Source organism: Sander lucioperca, chromosome 1 (assembly GCF_008315115.2).
Source record: "Sander lucioperca isolate FBNREF2018 chromosome 1, SLUC_FBN_1.2, whole genome shotgun sequence".
In the NCBI taxonomy this organism is placed as follows: domain Eukaryota; kingdom Metazoa; phylum Chordata; class Actinopteri; order Perciformes; family Percidae; genus Sander; species Sander lucioperca.
Window position 1 is genome coordinate 51,361,865 of NC_050173.1, and position 21,375 is coordinate 51,383,239.

The 21,375-nt window shown below is 40.4% G+C and overlaps 1 protein-coding gene across 1 annotated transcript in view; it reads right to left on the bottom strand.

The window, feature by feature from the left end:
* Positions 1 to 21,375, bottom strand: part of pigg (phosphatidylinositol glycan anchor biosynthesis class G) — a 101,727-nt gene that overhangs the window by 12,438 nt on the left and 67,914 nt on the right. The window contains exons 9-10 of the mRNA XM_031280059.2: positions 15,712 to 16,115; positions 13,064 to 13,255 (exon numbers count right to left, since the gene is read on the bottom strand). Coding sequence (XP_031135919.1) covers positions 13,064 to 13,255; positions 15,712 to 16,115 — 596 coding nt within the window. The remainder of the gene's footprint in view (positions 1 to 13,063; positions 13,256 to 15,711; positions 16,116 to 21,375) is intronic.

Genomic DNA, 21,375 nt, shown 5'->3' on the forward strand with positions numbered 1-21,375 from the left:
GAGAGAAACTTGTTATTAACATGTTATTTGTTACATATGACTTTTTTTTTCAGCTGCCTGCTACTGATATCAAAATTCTCTTTTTTTTTGAATGGAGTATCACAAGTTGTAAATGCACTGTATTTTATGAAGCCTTATACTCATATATATATCCACAGCATTCTGGGTATTTCAGGGGCCAATATGTTTGTTTTCATAGGAAGCACACAGTGCAGGTGTTATTGTTTTGTATATTCCACTTACAATTTTGAACAATACGTGCAGTGAATGATAAAAAAGAATAGGTAAAAAGACAAGACAAATTGAGAATACCAAGAAACATTATGGAGAAGCTTTAATGTTAGGAAGGCAAGTGTGTGCTGATGCGTTCACATCTGAGGTGTTTGGTCCGTTCTACTGGCGTGTTAGTCCGTTTGTTTGGGGTGGTGTGAAAGCTCACACACACGCACACACGAACACACGCAAACACGCACACGAGTTTGTGGCACTATCTTTGTGGGGACCCGTCATTGACATAATGCATTCCCTAGCCCCTTACCATAACCTTAACCATCACAACTAAATGCCTAACCTTAACCCTTACCCTCACCCTAACCATAACCTAATTCTAACCCTAATCCTAAAACCAAGTCTTAACCCTCAAACAGCCCTTTAAACTTGTGGGGTCCAGCATTCTGGCCCCACAAAGCTGTCGAGACCCCACAAGTATACTGGACTCCCAGTTTTTGGACCCCACAAATATAGTTAAACAAGCCCACACACACACACACACACACACACACACACACACACACACACACACACACACACACACACACACACGAGAGGTCTAATTAGCAACATCAGTGAAAACACCTGTGTGAGTAAATTAAACTGCCAGAGTTTGAGTTTTGTTAACTGTAACGTCTGTGACAACAAAGTGTGAATGTTTTATTAAGGCCCTGTTTACTGAATACGCTCGCGGGTGAAAACGTAAAAATATTTTATCAGATGTGCCTTTCATTTAGACGTCGACGGCGTTTTTGGGGCTTAAAAACGCAAAAAAGTGAAACCACCCTCCAGAGTGGAAATCTTAAAAATGCTCCACCATCGCGTTCCTGTCTAAAGGGTAAAAACACACTGTGCGAGTGTGTGTGTGTGTGTGTGTGTGTCGTGCGTGTGTGTGTGTGCTGTGTGTGCCGCGTGTGTGTGTGCCGCGCGTGTGTGTGTGTGTGCGCGCCGTGGGTGTGTGTGTGTGCTGTGTGTGTGTGCCGTGTCATGTGTGTGTCTGTGTGTGTGTGTGTGCCGTGGGTGTGTGTGTGTGTGTGTGTGTGCCGTGTGTCGTGTGTGTGTGCCGTGTGTGTGTGTGCCGTGTTGTGTGTGTGTGTCTGTGTGTGTGTGTGCCGTGTGTCGTGTGTGTGTGCCATGTGTGTGCCATGTGTCGTGTGCCGTGTGTGTGTGTGTGTGTGTGTGTGTGTGTGTGTGTGTGCCGTGTTGTGTGTGTGTCTGTGTGTGTGTGTGCCGTGACAAAATTGTCAGCTTTTGTTGTTCGCTTCGCGCTATTAGGGAGAGAAGTAGAAGAAGGAAGCTTCTACGCAGGTGCGCGGACTTGGTGGTGTTGTGTGGCAGTGCACTTTTGCATCACCATATGCACGCACATCACCCCCCTAAAATGCTCGTCTAAACGCGGAATAAAAACTGATAACGCAACGCCATTTTTGCGTTTTCTCTTCAGATCGTTTCCATCTAAACATAGCCTAAATCAATACAATTTACAAACTGATGCAAGTTTGCCTTCTTTCAATTATTAGTCAAAATATGTAAAAAAAGAAAAGAATGACAGAGTCAAACAGACTTGTATTGAGAAGCATGGCTCACCCTTATATTTGCCAGATGGCTCGGTACTTGTTGCGCTCACTTCAGTTTTATTATTGAGTAATACTGGTTGTCTTTCTGTTCTCTGGTTGGTTAGATCCAAAAGTGTGACTTTTTCCTTCAAACAATTGATATAAGTTCAGAAAACAGGAGGTTCCATTCTTAATGGTAAGATGGATTTAGGCTTTGAATTCATGTCAGCAAGATTTAATAGAGATTTAAAGATGGGTAAGGCCCATAATGTATGCCCTGTAGGTCTGGGTCTAAAGACTGACGCTACTACAAGGTTAAGAAAAAAAAGTTTCCATGAGGCTGTTCTCCTTCTAAAAGGCTTACTCCACAAAAATCATTTCCCAACTATCAATCATTTATATGCTTAAAATTGAAGCTTTAAAAGGAAAAGTGCTTTGGATTACGGAGGCAATTACATTTCATCATCTAATTTCCATTTCAGGCATTCAGCGTGTGCGCTTATCCACAGAAACTAACTTTTTTCACCTCAAATCTGCTTGCATTTTTTAATATTTGTCGAAAAACGAGGAATGAGTAAATTAACCCATATGAAATAGAAACCAGGCAAAAAGATTGGTTAGAGCTATGTCGATGATGAGTTGTTTTATTCTACATCAGAATGGATGGAGGGGAAAAAAATAGCATTAAGAGCTAATGAAGTTTAGGGAGCCACTGGATTTTCAAGGAGTTACAGCCTGAGGAAAATGAGGCTTTTAATTGTATTCTCTGCAAACACAACGAGATTAACCCAGCCATTAACAATACAATGTTGGGTATACTCTTAGCTACAGTATCCCAGATTATATCTAGCATCCATTTAATGTAGCTCGCGGTAATATTTCCAAACTGCGATGGCTCAAAAGCTTTTTACGCATTTAGAAAATCTTCTGTTCACCAGCATGACATAAAAAACACGCTTCTTCTCAATAGAAGGTTAATATAGAGTAACGGGACATTTCTTTTGCAGCAGGATGCAGTCAAAGCTGAAAAAGTACTACAGGATAATAACGGACCCTGAAGGAGTTGAGCATGTATTGGACATGTATTATTAATAAGTATTTTTTTGAGGGGAACTTGTTCCAAGAGAGGAAAGAACCAGAGGAATATGCTCCATACAGCACTAGTCTTTATTATTCACTACTCCCCCAACAATGTGGCAGGGATTGTATTCATCATTATTTTATGCAAAGGAAAAGTGGAAAATCCTGGCCTGGATTTGATTTTATGTGAGGACAGTGATGCATGTGAGCTACCGAGCTTACTTGTTAACTAGTGTGCTGGGTGGAAAAAATTGAGTGAATTACAAACTGAGCTTTCTGTCGGGCATGTTTGTGCTTAACAAAAATAGCATTATGCCACACACTTAATGTGGCTGTCCTTTACAAATAGAAAGCAGGTTGGGGAAAAACACGAGATTTACACGCAAGACGCCTTCCCTTCTGACACCTGTATATATTTACCTCTGAAAGACTGCGGTACTAATCCACATCAGTGTGAAACAATAAACAACGAGGCATGCAAAATTCTGAATGCTGAAAGGAAATCTTGTTTACTTTGACATTTTCAATGCAGTAAGCACAAGCCCTTCTCCTCATCTGAGCAATATAGGCTATTTGCGGTTTATGCCATTTCCTCAATTGCAGCCCCCCCCAAAAGTGGCTGCAGTTCCTTTAAGTGTCTCCTGATTATAGTGTATCACACAGCACAGCTTAGTGCCTATCAGATTCTTCCACTATTCTAGCCCTTACTTACAGGAGTCTTTTAGCTAAACTCTAGAGGCAAGCAGCAGGAAATGCAACAACACTAAACATGACTCCTGCAACCCCTCATGTCCGTGCACTCTGATCCTGCGAAGTACAGTGGCTTGTACAGTAACATACATTAAAGATAAAGTTATGGTTTTCCAATAGAGAGATGTAAGCAAGCTAACAGGCAGTTTAAGCAGTGGCATGTAACGATGGGTTAATAACGCTGCATTCTTCTTTGCGTCTGAAGTGTGTGTGCTTGGTGGTAATATGCAAAGCCTCGAGTCTAGAGAGAGATTTGTAATTGACAGTGTAATTGTTAAGTCGTTAGTATTGAACAACAATCCTATCAACCCTCCTCAGATGCATTATTGTCATTTTGTGTTGAGGAGTTTGTAAAAGCACTCCGATTTCCCTTTAGCAGGATGCTGTAGTTCAGACCACCAAGCAAACACCAAGGTCACAGCAGGCACAGTCTTATTCCAGAACAATAACAAAAAAGAGGCCAAAGTTGTTGAGATAATGGTGTACAGCTGAGTCTCTCCAGCAGAGCACATTTATCATAAAGTACAATGCCAAGAGTGCATTTTGTTATTTTTGGCATCATTTTGTTGAGATTACATGAGGATTTACAGAACCTGAAACAAAATCGAAATCTTCCCAGAGAGTCAGATTAATAAGGAAAGGCAGGTTCTTAAACATTCATTAAAGCAGATCCACAATGTATTTATTCATCAATGGATTAAAGTATATCTAGGCAGGTACATAGAAAATGAAGTATGGTTTTAATACTAAACCCAGTATCGTAACATTATTTAAAGTGGCAATCCGTAAGATTTGGCTGGGGGCAGCATAGCAAACTATTATCGTTTTAATGAAGAAGTCAGGCAACAATTAACCTTTACCATCATTCTGTGAGCAACAGTGATCTGATTTTATCAACAAGTCCTCCAAACCACACGACGACTGTGGCTTGTTTATTTCTATCCTCTAATACAACCCACAGGAGCATTATCCGTCCTCGTATCTTAAAAAAACGAAACATAATGGTCGTGGTTTTAAACATGTAGGTAAAGGAATACGGCGACTTATTGGGACTTTGTCTTATTCCCCGTATCCCCCAGAGTTAGATAAGTCCATACATACCCTTCTCAGCTCCGTGCGTGTTGTAACTCTGTCTGACGCACCCACCGCTAGCCTAGCTTAGCACAGATCCTGGAGGTAACTGGCTCCAACTAGCCTACTGCTCCCAATAAGTGACAAAATAAAAATAACACCAACATGTTCCTATTTACATGTTGTGATTTGTATAGTCACAGCGTGTACAAATAACAAGGTCACATGAGACACAGCCATCTTCTAACTGTATACATACTGGGAACTATATTCTCAGAAGGCGAAGCACTGCTACTTCAACTTCTGCTCCTCACCACGGGGCTGCGAGCAAATCACTCCGCCCAAGTAGCAGCAGTAGCAGTGCTTCACCTTCTGAGAATATAGTTCCCAGTTTGTATACAGGTAGAAGATGGCTGCGTCTCATGTGACCTTGTTATTTGTATACGTTGTGACTATACAAATCACAACAGTGTTTCCCACTCATAGACTAATGTGTGGCGGTGCGCCTCACTCTCAACACCGGCCGCCGCACATTGCGTTCGTTATTAATTTATTTTTTTTTAAACGCTATTTACACACGTTCAGCTGGATTTCCTCTCCCTGCTCTCCTCCGTCTCTCTGTCACTTGCGTCTTGCTCACACACACACACACACACACACACACACACACACACACACACACACACACACACACACACACACACACACACACAGCTCCTCCCACCGTGCACACAGCGTCTGTCTCCATTAGGAAAGAAGACGGCTGGCGAAATTCCCGACCTGACTCTTAGCAAACAAGCGATTGCGCCTGCTTTAGAAAGTTAACTAGTCGCAAGTTTGCGGTAAAATGCAGTTGGGTTGTCGAGGTCAAAACACTATATGTAGCAGCTGTGAATCAAATAAATAAATAATGTTATGTCATTTTTTACTCTTACACTGACTGTTTGCTGTTTCAATCCAGATGAGTATTGAAAAGTATTTTCCGCGACTGAAAAAGGCACGTGTTGAGGATGAGGACCAGCCTGAACCGGAGGTATCAGTCTGAAACAGAGCTCAACAGTCCGACCAGTGTAATTAATTATGTTATTAATTTGTTTACAATATTTTCAGGCTTCAACCAGTGAAAGACAGGGTCAGGGAGAGAGAGAGAGATAGATTTGTTAGGCACTGAAGTAGGAGAGGAGGACAGCATCCAACAGCGTGATAAGTACGAAAATAAGTACACACAGTACCGACAACAATCCCTCCCCGCCACAAATTGCTTTCTAATCTGTGGGAAACACTGCATGTAAATGTAACATGTAAAATAGGAAAATGTTGGCGTTATTTTGTGTGCCGTGTTCCTTTAACGTTGTGAGACGGTTGCAGTTTGGCTATGCTAGGTCACAAAAACTACTTGTTAGGTTTGGAAAAAAAATTGTGGTTGGTTAAAAGACCAAAAAGATTGGTTGTGGTTATGTTACTCAACGTCGAGTTAAGCACGTGACGCAGAACGTGATGTAGTTCGTTACCTTACTTCCTGCTTTGCCACTGGAGGGTGCCACCGCTGTAAACACGATTAATATGAGACGTAATTGTTGCTCAGTTCGTAATACTGCAAATATAAATATTGCAATACTTTTATCAGTGGGCCATTGGCTCAATCACTATTGCATTACCTCCTTCAATGATAGATTTAACAGACATTTATTTAAATGAAAATCTTTGGGATTGCTACTTCAAGGGGTTATCAATATTTCTAAAAGACCCTGAAAACAAATCTTGGGGTCCTACATGAATATATAACGTTCTGCCAAACTCCACATTGGTTGGAAGTGGGCGGGGCTCATGTCTCGGGGTGTTTCCGAAATCACTTCCTGATCTGTTTACATGAAGTCTGAAGTATTACACTTTTTAAATATAATACAATAGGATGTTTGTTCTAACCTTGAGTTTTGATTGTTGCTATTTAGTCATGAATATTGACTAAATATGGCAGCACAATTCCCAACGCAAGTGTCTTTGCTAGTTTAAGACCAATGCAGTTGTCAATTTCCTGTTCAGCGCCCGCGTCGTTTAAATAGCAAATACACCTGCGCCCATCTGTGCACCCATGGGCGTGCTGGTCTTACAGGGAGGTGTGTTCAGGTGCATTCTGGGCGTGCTGGTCTTACAGGGAGGTGTGTTCAGGTGCATTCTGGGCATGCTGGTCTTACAGGGAGGTGTGTTCAGGTGCATTCTGGGCGTGCTGGTCTTACAGGGAGGTGTGTTCAGGTGCATTCTGGGCGTGCTGGTCTTACAGGGAGGTGTGTTCAGGTGCATTCTGGGCGTATTGCTATCTTGAGACAGCGAGAAGTGATCGCGCCATTGACCAACAAAAACCTGGTCTAAAGTCAATAACGCAGCATTTCATTGTTATTTTAACAGAGCATTAGTAAAATACTCCTAGGCTTATGCACAGCGCACACACACTATGGTTGTTACATACACACAGGGAAGCGCAGCAGCACACAAACATGCAAAAGATTACAAATAAAAATATTACGGTGCAAATCCTCCATCATAATAGCAATGATCCAAGGCGCGCCTGGCTTTTAAAGGGAATGGGAGATGACACTCTGATTGGTTTATTGCATGTTATGCCCAAAACACACCTTGGAATTAATGAAGACACTAAGTACAACCTTTTTGAACCATGCGCCCGGCGCACAGACCCTTTTTTCTGCCGTCAAACTAGCAAAAGTGGATTTGGACATGCCCTAAACGCACCTGCGCCAGGCACTTCACGCCGTGCACTTAGATCGTTAAAATAGAGCCCTAAATGTTATTGAGGGAAAAAAGTCTTCAGGGGCTTTAAAGCCTCAAGGAAACACACTTGCACAATGCTAGGTGGGAAAACTCGACCAGTTGAATTAATCTTATCTCATTTGCTGAATTTTGTTATGTTAATAGTAGTAGCAGTGGAGAGAAAACGGTAGCTTGTCAAGCTCTGGTTCAGAAAAGCTGCCTGGATTTCATGTTACCTTGGAAACAAGTGCTGGTGTTCCAGCAAGTGAATAAGAAAAGGTAAGACTACGTCCAATCCCTCCCCAACATGTTTGGTATATCCCCTTCATCAATCACCTGCATCGGGCTAACACTTAAAACACTAAATCAGCCAAAACAAGGAATTCACTGCCAGAGGAAAGCTTTGAAGCAGACGCCTGAGAATGAGGAGGGCCTGCCCACTTTGTCTGAGCCATGGTCTTTCTGGGGAATAAATCTGGGCATGCGGAGTCGCAACTACTAAAATGCCACTGGGACAAAGTGGCAGACTTAAAAACAACGGTTACAGACAAAACATCTAATTACACTACAAACCACGAGATCAATACCCACTTTGCTGGCAGTGAGTGTTGATGTCTGTATTTTTGTTCAGCTTTATGTTAGATTAGAAGAAATCAGCTTTTGGGCTGAAACAGTAGCATGAAAGATAAAGTACACACAGAAGCACTTAATGCTTTGAAGTCAGTGGAGAATAATGATTTGTCAAATGTTACCACTGATGTGTTGTACCAACACAGAATTGCCTTTGGAACAGAGTTATAAAATGGTTTACCTCTTGGGTAATAAAACTGAAAACTGAATTTTGTGTGTGAGTGTGTGTGTGTGTGTGTGTGTGTGTGCGTGTGTGTGTGCGTGTGTGTGCGTATGTGTGCGTGTGTGTGTGTGTGTGTGTGTGTGTGTGTGTGAGGCAGGGGTTCACAGGTGTTTTGAGACGAGTTTGAATATATTTCCATTTTTAAGCGGGATCGGTATGCATGAATATTTTTAAATTGGCAACCTGCACAACAGCCCATTTCTAGATAAAGCAGTACATGATAAAATGGGTCATGTTTTGTGCAGGTGTGAAGCACACACACACACACACACACACACAGATGAAAACAAACATTGTAAATGTTTATTGTGGCTTCATGTTTGGTAGAAAATGTGCCATAAATGCAAAGAGGGACGACGGAGACGGCAACAAACTTTGGCGATGATGTATAGAGGCTTAGACAGGCTTGGCCCTCAGCCGGCTGCTTTGATGTTGAGCTATTTCCTATTGGAACACTTGTTCAGAAAATTTGATTTGCTTCATCCTTTATGTTACCTTGACTGCTCCTTTCTTTATAGTCTTTTTTTAGTGTTGTCAGGGCTCAGATAGTAATCGTTGATCTCTCAATATCCAGTTAAATAAAAATAATGATAATAAGTACATGTCAGTTGACTGGCTGTCTATTTTTAGGTTCATTTCTGATTTTGCCATAAGGAAGGGTGTGTGCGAGAGAGAGAGGAAAAACAGAAAGAGAGAGACAAACTGTATCCACAGTGACATCAATCCAAGTAACTCTTTGAACCGTTTAAAGTGAGCAGCGTTGGCGGTTCTCAACCCCATTAGCCATTTTGAAAGTTGCAACAGCGCAATTAGGCAGTTGACACAAAGGGAAGGCAAGGAAGGAACCGGGGAGTTATCAGAGGGCTTTATTCTGATAAAACACAGAAGGAGTAACCCAGGAAGACCAGACTTTTAAAAGGGTCACTATACAAAGTCATTCCATTTTACATTCACATTATGGTGTGAAGGGAAAAACCCAGCGGTGAAAAATGCAACATTTTTTGGCCTTTTCATTCCAGAGACAAAGAAACGGCTCTGATATTTTATCTAAAACAACCATAAGCTCGACTAAATGGTTGTTCAAAACTACAAAACCAAAATAATCCACCCCTCAGCAGATGGAAGCTATACTACACTAAAATCAAAGCACTACTGTAGTACAATTTCACAAATACAGTACAGCTTCTCCCTGCCAGGCAAACAAAGTACAGCACCTGAGACGATGTCCTTGTCATAAGGCCCAAGACTAAAGTTTGTCTTAGCTATATAAAGAACGTTGGCAAGCAATCCACAGTGTGGACTAAGTCAAAAATACATCCTTGAGGCGGAGCACCGTAATGATCAACTTGTTGAGGAAGAAAAAAGCTGACGGACTGGGTCAACGCCAACCTTGTCAATCATACAGTTCGTCAAAAAGGAGCCAGGGTCCCTGCATGGCTTCAGTCAGGTGTCTGTGTATGGGTAAGGGTGGGAGGTTGAGCTTTTAATTAGGTGAGCAGGTAGGAGAGACTGCCATGGAGAACAGGAAAGGTTAGGGAAGGCCAGGTACTGGTGGTAGATGAAGGGAGGTCAGGGAAACTAGACAGGAGAAGTGAGCGCAGCCCTGCACACTCATTATTTCCTGACGGGGGTTAGTAGGAGATAACTCTGTGCCAAGCTACAGTCTGCAGAATGAAAAATTACCACACTTAGGAGTTAGATTGTCGATTTCCTCTCTTTTTATGGTAAATGCTATTAAGAGCTATTACATATATATTGTGCTAAAGAAATAGATGTATACAATGTAAAGAGGCATCACTCTTTAAGAATAATGATGTATTTTTAATACACACATTACACAAGATTTTTCATTATTTAGGTTGAGTTCAAGGATGCACAGATTGTCTAAGGTGAACTGAACGTAGAAAAGTTGTGCATCACATCATCATCAACTGTTTTATTATGTACTGTGTAAAATGAAGGTGACTATGGAACTATTATGCTTGATTAAGGTTTGAGGGTCCGGGAGAGGAGACTCTTACCCTCAGGTATATACCACGAGGGTTTCAGTGCAGCTGCACCTTTACGTAATCCAAACTCTTTTTGAGATTTATCTTTCAATGAGAGCAGGAGGAACACAAAAGCAATTTAAGATTTTAGAGAGTTTTTTTTTTAAAAGGCAACCTCATTATTAAGCAGTAGACGGTAAAATGTCTTCTTGTCTATGTTGAAGATTTTGCATCTTACAAATGTCTCTATTTCTGGGTTACATTTAATTCTGGTCTCCAAACCAAATAACCACAAATAACTGCTTGATTTAATTATTATTCTGTTGTTACATAAACAGCACTAAGAGTCTATAGCCATGCTAGCAGCTCTGTAAGGCTGTACTTAGGCACAGTGGTGCTTTGAGCTAAATGCTAATGTCGGCATGCTGACATGCCAGAGATGTTCACAAGTCATTTTTTGGAAGTCCAAGTCGAGTCTCAAGTCTTTGAGGGGTAAGTTCAAGTCAAGTCTCAAGTCTCTGGCCATCTGATCTGTCCCTAACACTGTATTGTTAAATCTTATGAATTCAAAGCATGTCCTGTAGGGAAATTATTTTGCTTGCCACTAATAAAATCTGCATAAAACTGACGTATGTGTAGTGTTCTGTGGGGGAAATAGCTAAAGTAATACTAAACGTTTCTATCATGTTTTTTTCTGAAATAAAATGTGGGCACTGCAGCCAAGAGTGGATGTGAACTTAACTTAAAATATCACGTATGCTTTAATGGAGCTAGCTTAATTTTGTTACATACATAACTTACATTGGGTCTCCAACTTAGGACATCGTATAGTCTAATCTTCTGCTACTTAACACATCCCTCTAGCCCTCGGACCTGGTGAAATATTAACCTAAGTCTGTCACATCATATGGATATAACTATAAAGATACAATCTGCCTGTTCCCAGCATTAGCACAACACTTTGCGATGGTTAGCTTGTTACCTGTGATGATATATGCTAAATGTAACATCTCTTTCACATTAGCAAGTGACTGACCTATCTGGGTGCGTTTGGAGATGCCTGATGAAGTTCGACGTTGTTGATCCGGCACCATTTATCTTGGTGCCACACCTTGCATGTAGCTGTTCTCTTACTGCCACTGTTTACCAAGTTATTGAAAGAAAAACTAATGACAAAAGGCACAACTCCGGGAGGACTTGGTGTCGCCATCATCAATGCATTTTTTGATATGTGAGTGCGTGCACATAAGGCATAGCGCATGCGTTACGTTGCACATTATGGCAAAGGGCAGGGGACATACAGCTCGTCATACGTTTCCCCAACGTATATGCGCCAATAAAAGAAAATAGAAATATATAAATACATTCAGATTTAAAAAAGCAATAATTGCATGAAAACAGGTTGTTGACGAGTCTCGAAGCTCGAGTCCGAGTCAAGTCTGAAGTCTTTTGGGTCGAGTCGCAAATCAAGTCTGAAGTCACTGTTTGTGCGACTTAAGTGCGACTCGAGTCCGAGTCTCAGACTCGAGTCCCCATCTCTGTGACATGCCAATGGTAACATGCTGATGTTTAGCAGGTGATATGTATTATAGGCTGATGGGAGTCTTTAGTTTAGTTTAATAAAAATTTTGAAAAGATGATGGCCCTAATAGAAAACATGGTAAAGATGAATGTCTGCACCGTATTTTATGGAAATCCATTCAATAGTTGTAGAGACATTTTGATGGAAACCACAAATATGAACCTCCTGGTGGCACCAGAGGAAACGTCAGGCGATCGCAAAAAATCCCATGAAAATATATCATTTAGGGACCAGGAATGTCAATAAAACTTTGTGCCACTCCATCTAGTCGATGTTGAGCTATTAAACTGGATAAGGTGTTAACTTGGACCTGCTGATTACGCTAAAGGAAAAGTCAGGGGATCAGCAAAGCCATTAAGACTGATCCTCTGGGGACCATGAATGACTGTACACAAAGTCTCTGAAAGCCCTCTAATAATCATATCTGAAAGGTGCAAAATGGTTGCTATTCTGCACTTTTATTTTGCACATTGGAGACTCCCGGGGAATTCCTACATACTTCAAAACCCTCCAACTACTTTTTTACAACTTTTCTTTTTTATTGCTCAACTATAGAGAGCAATGCATCGTTTTATGGAAAATAAAAAACAAATTTTCAAGACAAATGAAAAGCAAATTTACAAAACTATTATTCCAATATTCTTCATGTTGATATATTACCTCTTCACTATCTCTGTTCAATATGTACTCTAATTAGCTGGCTTACTCCTCTGTGTTGTGAAAATGAGACTTTGTTACAGAGGACAGGAGGGTTGGTTGGGGCTGTGGCTGTGCCAGAGACTCGTGTTGGAGTGTCGATACTACTGCAATTTTTACCGACTATCAATTTAAACAGTCCTTTTGGTGTTAATTGATATAATTTAAGACGCTGTCAGACTTTCATTTTGAAATTGAGGGTATATTTGGTTGGGGAGATTTACTGTAGGTAGAAAAAAAAACCAGTACAGCAGTTCATCATCATAGTTTAAGAGCTGCGGGTGTTGAGTGTTTGTCCCTAATGACACATGCAGCACTGCAGCCTGCACGCTCAGCTGCATCAGAGCAACCCAGCACTCCTGCACTGTAAATCAACTTACTAACAGGGTACAGCAATGTGCCAACTGTCATGTTCAATTAAGTCACCATCATGGGGTTCACAAAAACTTACTTGGATGTAGTTCGACCAGAGTGTTGCCAGGGAAACAAGACATTGCCGACAGCTGCCCGGTAGCTGTAGACACCCAGAAGTCCAAGGGCGAGAGCAACCTTAGAAACCCATGAGCACCGTCTTTGAACCAGGAGGTAGATAAGAACCAAACAGAAAGCAGCCAACAGGGAGAGTACCGTCCTGTGCTCGGAGCTAAAAAACACAAACAGACAGACAAACAGTGAAGGGGTTAAAGGTGCCGTAGGTAGGATTGCGAAGATCCAGGACTTAGCCAAAAAATTTGAACATTGAAACTTCTCAGTCCCGCCCCACTTTCCGCTAAAGCCCAAAACGGTCTCCTAAGCCCCTAAGCGTGTGCATGAGTAGTGATTGACACACAGTTAGACCCCCCCCCCCCGGCCCTGATTGGTGCATCTGAACAGGGAGCGGTGGATTTTTGCAAATCTCACTACAGGCTGTAGGTGGTGCCAGAGGAGCTGGATTTTTTTTTAATGACCTGCTTCATGTAGTTCTACTGGAACATAGGGTCAGTTTCAGCAAATATGACAGAAAGTTAGTTTTATAAGTCTTACCTACTGCACCTTTAAGAAAATGCTGTGCTCTAATATGGAGTTCTTTTTAGAGATGGCCCGATACCATTTTTTGCTTCCCGATACCGATTCTGATACCTGAACTTGCGTATCGATCCGATACCAGTGCGTTATATATTTTATTATGTTTTAACAGCTGTATACTACTATCCCTGTATGGATGATATTATTTCTATCTTTGTTGTCAGCCTGGCTCAGGTTAAACTCTTTGTGAAACATGAACAAACACAAACAATGAACGCCACAGAACTTTCTTTTGTTATCCAGTTTGACAGTTACAATGGAAAAAGAACATAAATAAACTACTTTAATGTAGATTTTCTTTAGGGCTTTATTACGTGGTATCGGATCGGTGCATAAACTCCAGTACTTCCCGATACCGATACCAGCGTTTTAGGCAGTATCGGAGCCGATACTGATACTGGTATCGGAACATTTCTAGTTCTTTTATAACTGAATTTCATTTAAAACACATTTACAGCACATATACAGTATTATGTATTTCAACAGTTTTCGTAATGTACCACTGCTGCATAGAAACTGCTGCACATCGTCTAACTTGCAAAAAAAAGTTTAATAGTAGGCAACGTTTCTTGCGATTCTTCAGGCAAAATTGCGTTGTAGATATGGGGAGTATTTTTCTGTACCTAAATGTACCATGAAATATAATTGGCAAAAATGAATTAAGTAATTTGATCAATAAAAAAAGAAGGCTTACACCTTGAAGTAGACTATTTACTGAGCAACAGAGAACATTTGTGTGAGATGAAACACTGTCGGTCATATCCTCCAGCAGTAGTTTAAACTTTAAAGAGGCACATATCTTCAATTGTTCACCGGATTTAAGGCTATATAGTTTGAAATGACATTGCTACTGAGCACAGACAGGTAATAAGACCCCAAAGGACAAATCAAAGTTGAATTGAAGCCTTGTATTTAGCAGTTGGCTGGATCAGACAGCAGTGGAAGCTGGGGTACTTTTGAGACAAGATGAGGCGTAACACTACCTAGATCTCATTATCCAAGCAACAGGCAGTGCAGGTAGGAAGAAAGGGCAACGCTGAACAGGGAAAAGGTCGGAATCCACATCTCTATTCCACAATGTGATGCATGTTAAAGAACAAACCATGATCCCCGGCCGACTGCTGTTAACAGAATATTAATGGCTCTGAAACTGTCAGTTTTACAGAAAAATGGCCGATTTTCTACAGACTGAGCAATCACAGAAGGCTATTTTCCCTACTTGAATCTTTTCAAAAAGAAAAAGCTAAGTGGAGGGTCCTGTCAGCTTTTCAGCCAGAAAAACACCCTTAACAATGTTTCCCTGTTAGGAGAAAAGACTTGTATAATGTTAACACCCTATACCTACCCTTAAATGTCTGTGACGGCCAAATTATTCATGTTGTTTTTTTTGTCATCAAGTGTAATTTCCCTGTACACTGAACCAGCCTCATCTATTTCCTATATTTCCCATAATGGCCTTCAATATTCCCCAGAGAACAGGAGGGAACTTGTTACATTTATCTGTTACTCTCATGTGTAGGTGGAGAGACAAATGGAGACTGTTGCTGCAGTGCATTCTAGACTACTGAGGCTACTGTCTTACAAATTGGTATCTCGTCCTTTTCACAATGACTGTAACCCTATATGACTGCTGACGTCTGTACTTAAACAGTGAAAGAAGCCTATTCACTTTCATTCTGTGGGACTTGCACTAAAACCTCAAGTTTACCTCAGCTTTTTCCACCTCTCACCCTCGACTGTAGCTGTGTTTAAAAGTTCTTATACTGTCTTGTCACCTACATGTTCCCACATATCTGCATAAAAAGGCTAATAATCATCAGCTCTGCTAACAGCCTCATGTTCATTACAGTCCAATTTTGAGTGCTACTTACAATGTTTTTTCTTGATGTGTAACCACTGCTCTGCGTATGTAAACTTTTGGCTTGTTGTAAATGTATGTTTTCTTGTGCACAATTGAGACTACCTATATACATAATTAAATGTATTCAATAATTGGTTTGTTTTTATTCATTTTAGAGGAATGGTAAACCCAACCTGTTAAGCCAGTGTCCCACGTCGGGAAGATGAGCCCACTGCACCCCGGTCTGATTGAGGGAGCGTAGCAGGCGGCAGCAGACCAGAGTGAAGGGCGGTGTGGCTAACGCTAGCCACTTCTCTGAGCAAATCTCTGCCTTGGGGTGAGCAGGGGGATGACAGTCTTTGGAAGGGAGGATAGGCTCTTCTTCATCTCCAGAGCCACTCTGCTCTCTGAAGTACTTGCGGCAGACATCCTGGAAGACGGCGAGGCAGAGGGTGTTGAGCAGGAAGTACCAGATTTGGTGCTCTTCCTCTACAAAGCTGCTGGCCGCCAAGCTGAGAGTCTGTCCGACTGTGCCGGCCAGCAGCAACACGTCCAGCTCCGACAGCGACCACTCACTGCCACTGCTCCCCAATGGAGACTATGAGAGAGAAAACAAAAGTGCATTAAAACAGAAGCTCAAGAGCAAGGAGGAAAAAGATGTTACTTCTGACAAAGAGTTCATTATTTTGCTGTTGTCTGTTCATCTCAGCTGGGGTCAAATAAATCAAAACAACAGATGTCCATAGGTAGGACAGATACTGTAGGTCTTGGGCCTAGAAACAGATGAGTTTGGTAGAGATCCAGATCTGGGATCTCCACATGATGATTATCATGTTTGTAGCCAAAAGTGCAAAAGTAATAGACCTTGGCTGAATTCCAAACCTTAGAAGTCAGTGTGCTGCCTCAACAAATCAATTTAACTTAAGACCATTCAAACTTGATACCATTTAGAAATACTGCAAGATATGCAACTATCACAATTACACAAGCCTGACTAGACACTCAACCTATTTCCCCCTCGCCCACCTCTGTACTGTGGATCAGTTGGCAGTTATAATTGTTCAACTCATAATTATTTGGACCTGTGGTGATTCATACCAATCTACTTCAATATGAAAAACCTCATCTAGTGACACTCATAATAAAACAGTTCAATTTGCAACCACGTATACCTGCTCTATTATCTCACCCACATCATTTCAAACTCAAAATGAGAAAAACGTTCTATTGATGCATACTGTATACTTTTCACATCCAAATGTTATCAAAGAAACACTATCCAGACTGCTGTTCCTTTGCCAATGCATGAGATTCAATCTGTCATCACATTTTTACGGTATGTATAACATATGCCTTTTTTTGCCATGGTGCAGTAGGCAGCGACCGTGAGCTGTCATTCATAAATTGTGCTTGGTCACTCATGAATGTTTCTGTCACATTTTTAAAATTGGGGTTTGTCCAATCGCATACTTGTATGCAAATTATAAGTTCCTTGGTGATGGCACATTGCCAAGGCAAAGCAAGTTCAAATGAAGTACAGCCAACCTCTTAGTTCAGCAGCAATATTTTAGCCCAACAAACAACTACCAAATACAGGCATGCATCTTAGCCTGTGTTCACCTTGATGACAAAGAGAGGCTGAGCCTGTACTTGCACAGTCTGTATGCTACAGTATCAGTTCACTGTGGGACTGGACTGTTTCATACTTTGTTTTTACCAGCTTTAACACACACATATGCCTGTTTAAATATTTAGTTCTGGTAGTTGTGTTCCAATAAAGGAAAACAATATCACTCAACTGTGGCAAATTTAGGAGCTACAACTTCTAGGTTGCATACAATTTCATACATTATAAGTATCTAGGTTGTTCTTTATAAAACTCTTTCAATCACCATTTTTGTTTTTTTTATGAACAGTAAATAAACAAATACAATTATTGCAAAATATAGTTCTCTATTTCACACATTTCAGGTTTGAGAAGGCTCTGCTCGTTCATTTTACCTTTCAACATTACTGAGGAGAAGATTAATGTATGTCTACAACTTCTTTGTTTTTTATGAAAAATGTCACAGACCAAAGGGAGCTGTAATACGTTTTTTCCAGCTCCGCTGCTCCCTGTTCGAGTTTCTCTCTCTCACCTTCAGTGGTTGGAAAATTATGAAATCTCAAAAGCAAGGGTTCCTTGTGTTTTCCTTCACTGAGCAAGTCTTCTTCATACTCATCTGTGTTCATGGCATTGTTTCAAACTAGATAAAAGGCAAGCGTAATAGATGTATTACTGAAAGAAATTAGGAAACATTGGCATTTATATAGAATTAATAATACTTTATTGATATACTATTGATACGATTTCTCTCTAGTTTTCACTTTGCAATTTGCATGCCTTAGCAATTTATCATGATTATTTGATTAAATTTCTTTCAAATTATGTTATTATTCATGGCTGCTTTTGACACAGTTGATCACACACTGTTGTTGGACAAGTCTGAAAATTGGGTTAGGTTCTGAAGTACTATTCCGAACTGGTTCAGGTCCAACTTGCAAGACAGGAACTATTTTATCTCCACTGAGAATCTTACTTTCTGCAAGTCAGCATGTACCACAAGGATCAATACTTGGCCCCCTTCTGTTGAATCTATAAACACAGCTTTAAAAACAATAACATTAAAGGACAAATCCGGCACAAAATTAACCTACTGTATGTGTACCGAGTCGACCGTTCTCTGGGATATGTTTTCAGTCGTTTGACTGGTCATGACTGTTTTCCCAAGATGGCGCCCGCAATTACAGTATACGTGAACGGTACTGTCTTTATAAACTCTTCTATAAAATCTTTTTAATAAACTTTGCGCCGGATTTGTCCTTTAAGTACCATACTTATAGTGACGATACTCAAATGTTCATTTCAATTTCACCACATGACTATGGTAAATAATTGTTTTCTGTAAAACAGTAAGTCTTAGACTCAGATCTAAAATTAGCAGTCATACTGAATCAATTACATCTCAAACAGTTAATTCATGCATCCATTTCAAGCAGGTTAGACTATTTTAAGTCTTTTCTCAGGTGTACCGAAAAGAGCTCTTGGATAACTACAACTTATCCCAAATTCAAACCATGTGCAAATATTACACCAAATTAGAGAATCAATTTTAAAACTTTGCTGCAGGTCTACAGTCACTCACTGGGCCGGGACCAAATTATATTTCTGACATGCTTTTTCTTTATGAACCTTCAAGAACACTTTTGTGACTTGGGTATGCTACTGGGACTCCAGGAAGTTACTGGTCGTAACCAAGAAACAGCCCAGCACTACATTTTTACACTTCGGTTTTTGTATGGAATAAACAAACTAGATACAGTATATAATATGTAAATAGGGTTGGGCATCATTTTGATTTTAACAATTCTGATTCCAATTCCTCCTTTTGATTCCGGTTCTTATCGTTTGCTTATGCTTACGCATGCTTATTTCACAGATAAAAGGAACATTTTGATTCAATGGTGATTTACAGTTTTACCAGGCTTTTTCTGCCACACTTTAGAGCGCGGCTGCAACACAACAAGCACCTGGCCGCAACGGAAACCAAAACTTGGACATGTTAAATTTGGAACCGATGATCGGATTTGAAACCAAATTTTCCAAAACGATTCCAATAAAGAAACAATTCTATTGTAATTGTAATTTTTGAAACGATTCCAAGTTGGAACCAGTTCTCGATGCCCAATCCTATTTGTAAATGAGGCCCTGACACACCAACCCCGATAATCAGTCGTCGGAGGTCAGTGACTCAAGTCTGTTTGGTGTGTTCCGTGCCGTTGTCCATCGAAGGAGCTGTCGGCGTTTATTTTGGCCCACCTGACATGCTGGGTCGGAGGGCGGGCAGTCGGACTCACTCTGATTGTCTGATCTGGAGTGCTAACCCGGAAATAACGAGCGGGATGAGTGACTAAGCCTCTCAAAATCTGACGAAAATCTTTTGAACTGACCTTTGTCGATCTGAAATGAAGACAGATTCAGTAACTGTATGGCCTATTTCTCGCTTAAAATGTTTTCAGAAACACGTTTCAGTGAACTATTTTCGTAAAATACGAGATCGTATTTCGAACCAAGCCGCCATTACTATCGGTTGTCATTTCCGGTTTTAATTTTTTGTATTACGTCTCGCGCACCTGCAGAACGTACGCTCAAGACGGCGTCGCTTCGGTGTGTTCCAAGGCACTTTTTGGACCTCGGGGAGCCGACTATCAGTCTGACTGCCTTTTCTGCCGACGGTCAGCCGTCGGGTTGGTGTGTCAGGGGCTTTAGATGTCATGGTAGGTGGATTAGCCGTTTCCCACTTTTTTCTACTGTGTGCTAAACCAAGCTAACCGCCTTCTGGCTGTAGATTTATATTAACAGACAGATATTAGAATTTTCTTATCTACCTCTCTGCCAGAAAGAAAATAAATGTCTAATACTATTATCAAAAAAGACTGAAACTGATTGCAACAATAAATGAGCTAGGATATGCTCTTCTGTTGATTTAAAGAGCATAACAACAACAGAACAGAACATCCATTAATTAAAACCTGAACTGAAGCCTGCTGAGGATGGATAAAGGACATTACTCCTCTTCTCCTGTTAATGGCCTTCTCTGTATCATCACAAAGCACAGTGAAATGACAGGATGATGACGTTTCCTCCTTACAATATTTGCATCCATGCTAGTCAATATCATATTTCTATGACTTTAGGCAAAAGTACTATGAAACTGATTAAACAAATCGGCTCTGGAAATAATTAAACCATTCTGGAGTCTAATATGTGTGTATGATTTATCACATACTACTTCAAGACTTTCCATCATGCAGTTTCGAAAACACCCTTTCAGCAGCCCTCTGTGATAGGACTTTCCAGCTTTCTCATGTGAAATAGAAGATATTTTCATTCAGGCAAAAAAAAGAAAGCCTATCAAAGGGTTGTATTATATAAGAAACTCAATTAATATATTTGTTAGGGTGTGTGTTTTTTTTTAATATTGCTGGTATTTTACACTTAGCATTTCTCTTTTCAAATATTCCCCCACTTGTCATCTCCTTTATAGATACTACTTCTTTAAATTAAGTACACTCACCTTTAGGTTATTAAAATCCCTTCTGTTGGAATTCTAATCACATTTTTGTTGGAATTCTAATCACATTTTTGTTGGAGTTGTGAGTGAGTAAGTGTGCTTAATCTTCCAGTTGCAGAGAAACTAATCAGGATACCTCTAATAAAAGGTTTGGATGCCGCCCATAATGCAGCCATTTGTCAAGCCAAAGCAGCCGCAGCTTTGCACTTTGATCCACACAGATTCAAGTGGTTCTATAATTTATCAAGACCTTACCTAACTTCAGATCATTTCTTTTTAACCTTTCCGTCCTTCATTTTGGAACTTTGTTGCACAATATTCTCCTCCTTTATTTTCTGAATGGTAAATCCAGCTGCATTTTTGAAGCATTTAAGGAAATTGAAAGGTTGCTGAAAACTGTCCAGAAAGATGCAACATTGGTAAAAGCAGATTTGTTACCATCAGAAAAGTCTTTAGAGGACTTCCTGCAAATTCATTACCAATACTAATATACACACTAAAACAGATTCATTATCTAATCTCTATATCAAAATGAGTTTGTCAGTCATGACGTAGAGGACACAGAGTCTACTAATTGTATTTCATCACAGGTTATTACAGAGATTAAGAATTTGGCCATGAAGACGGGGCAACAATTGTAAATATTTAATCACTGTTTTTGGAACAAGATACGTATGTAATATATGGAACAAATCCATATACTGCTTTCAAAGTAATCAATAACATTTTAAAATTGATTCCAAC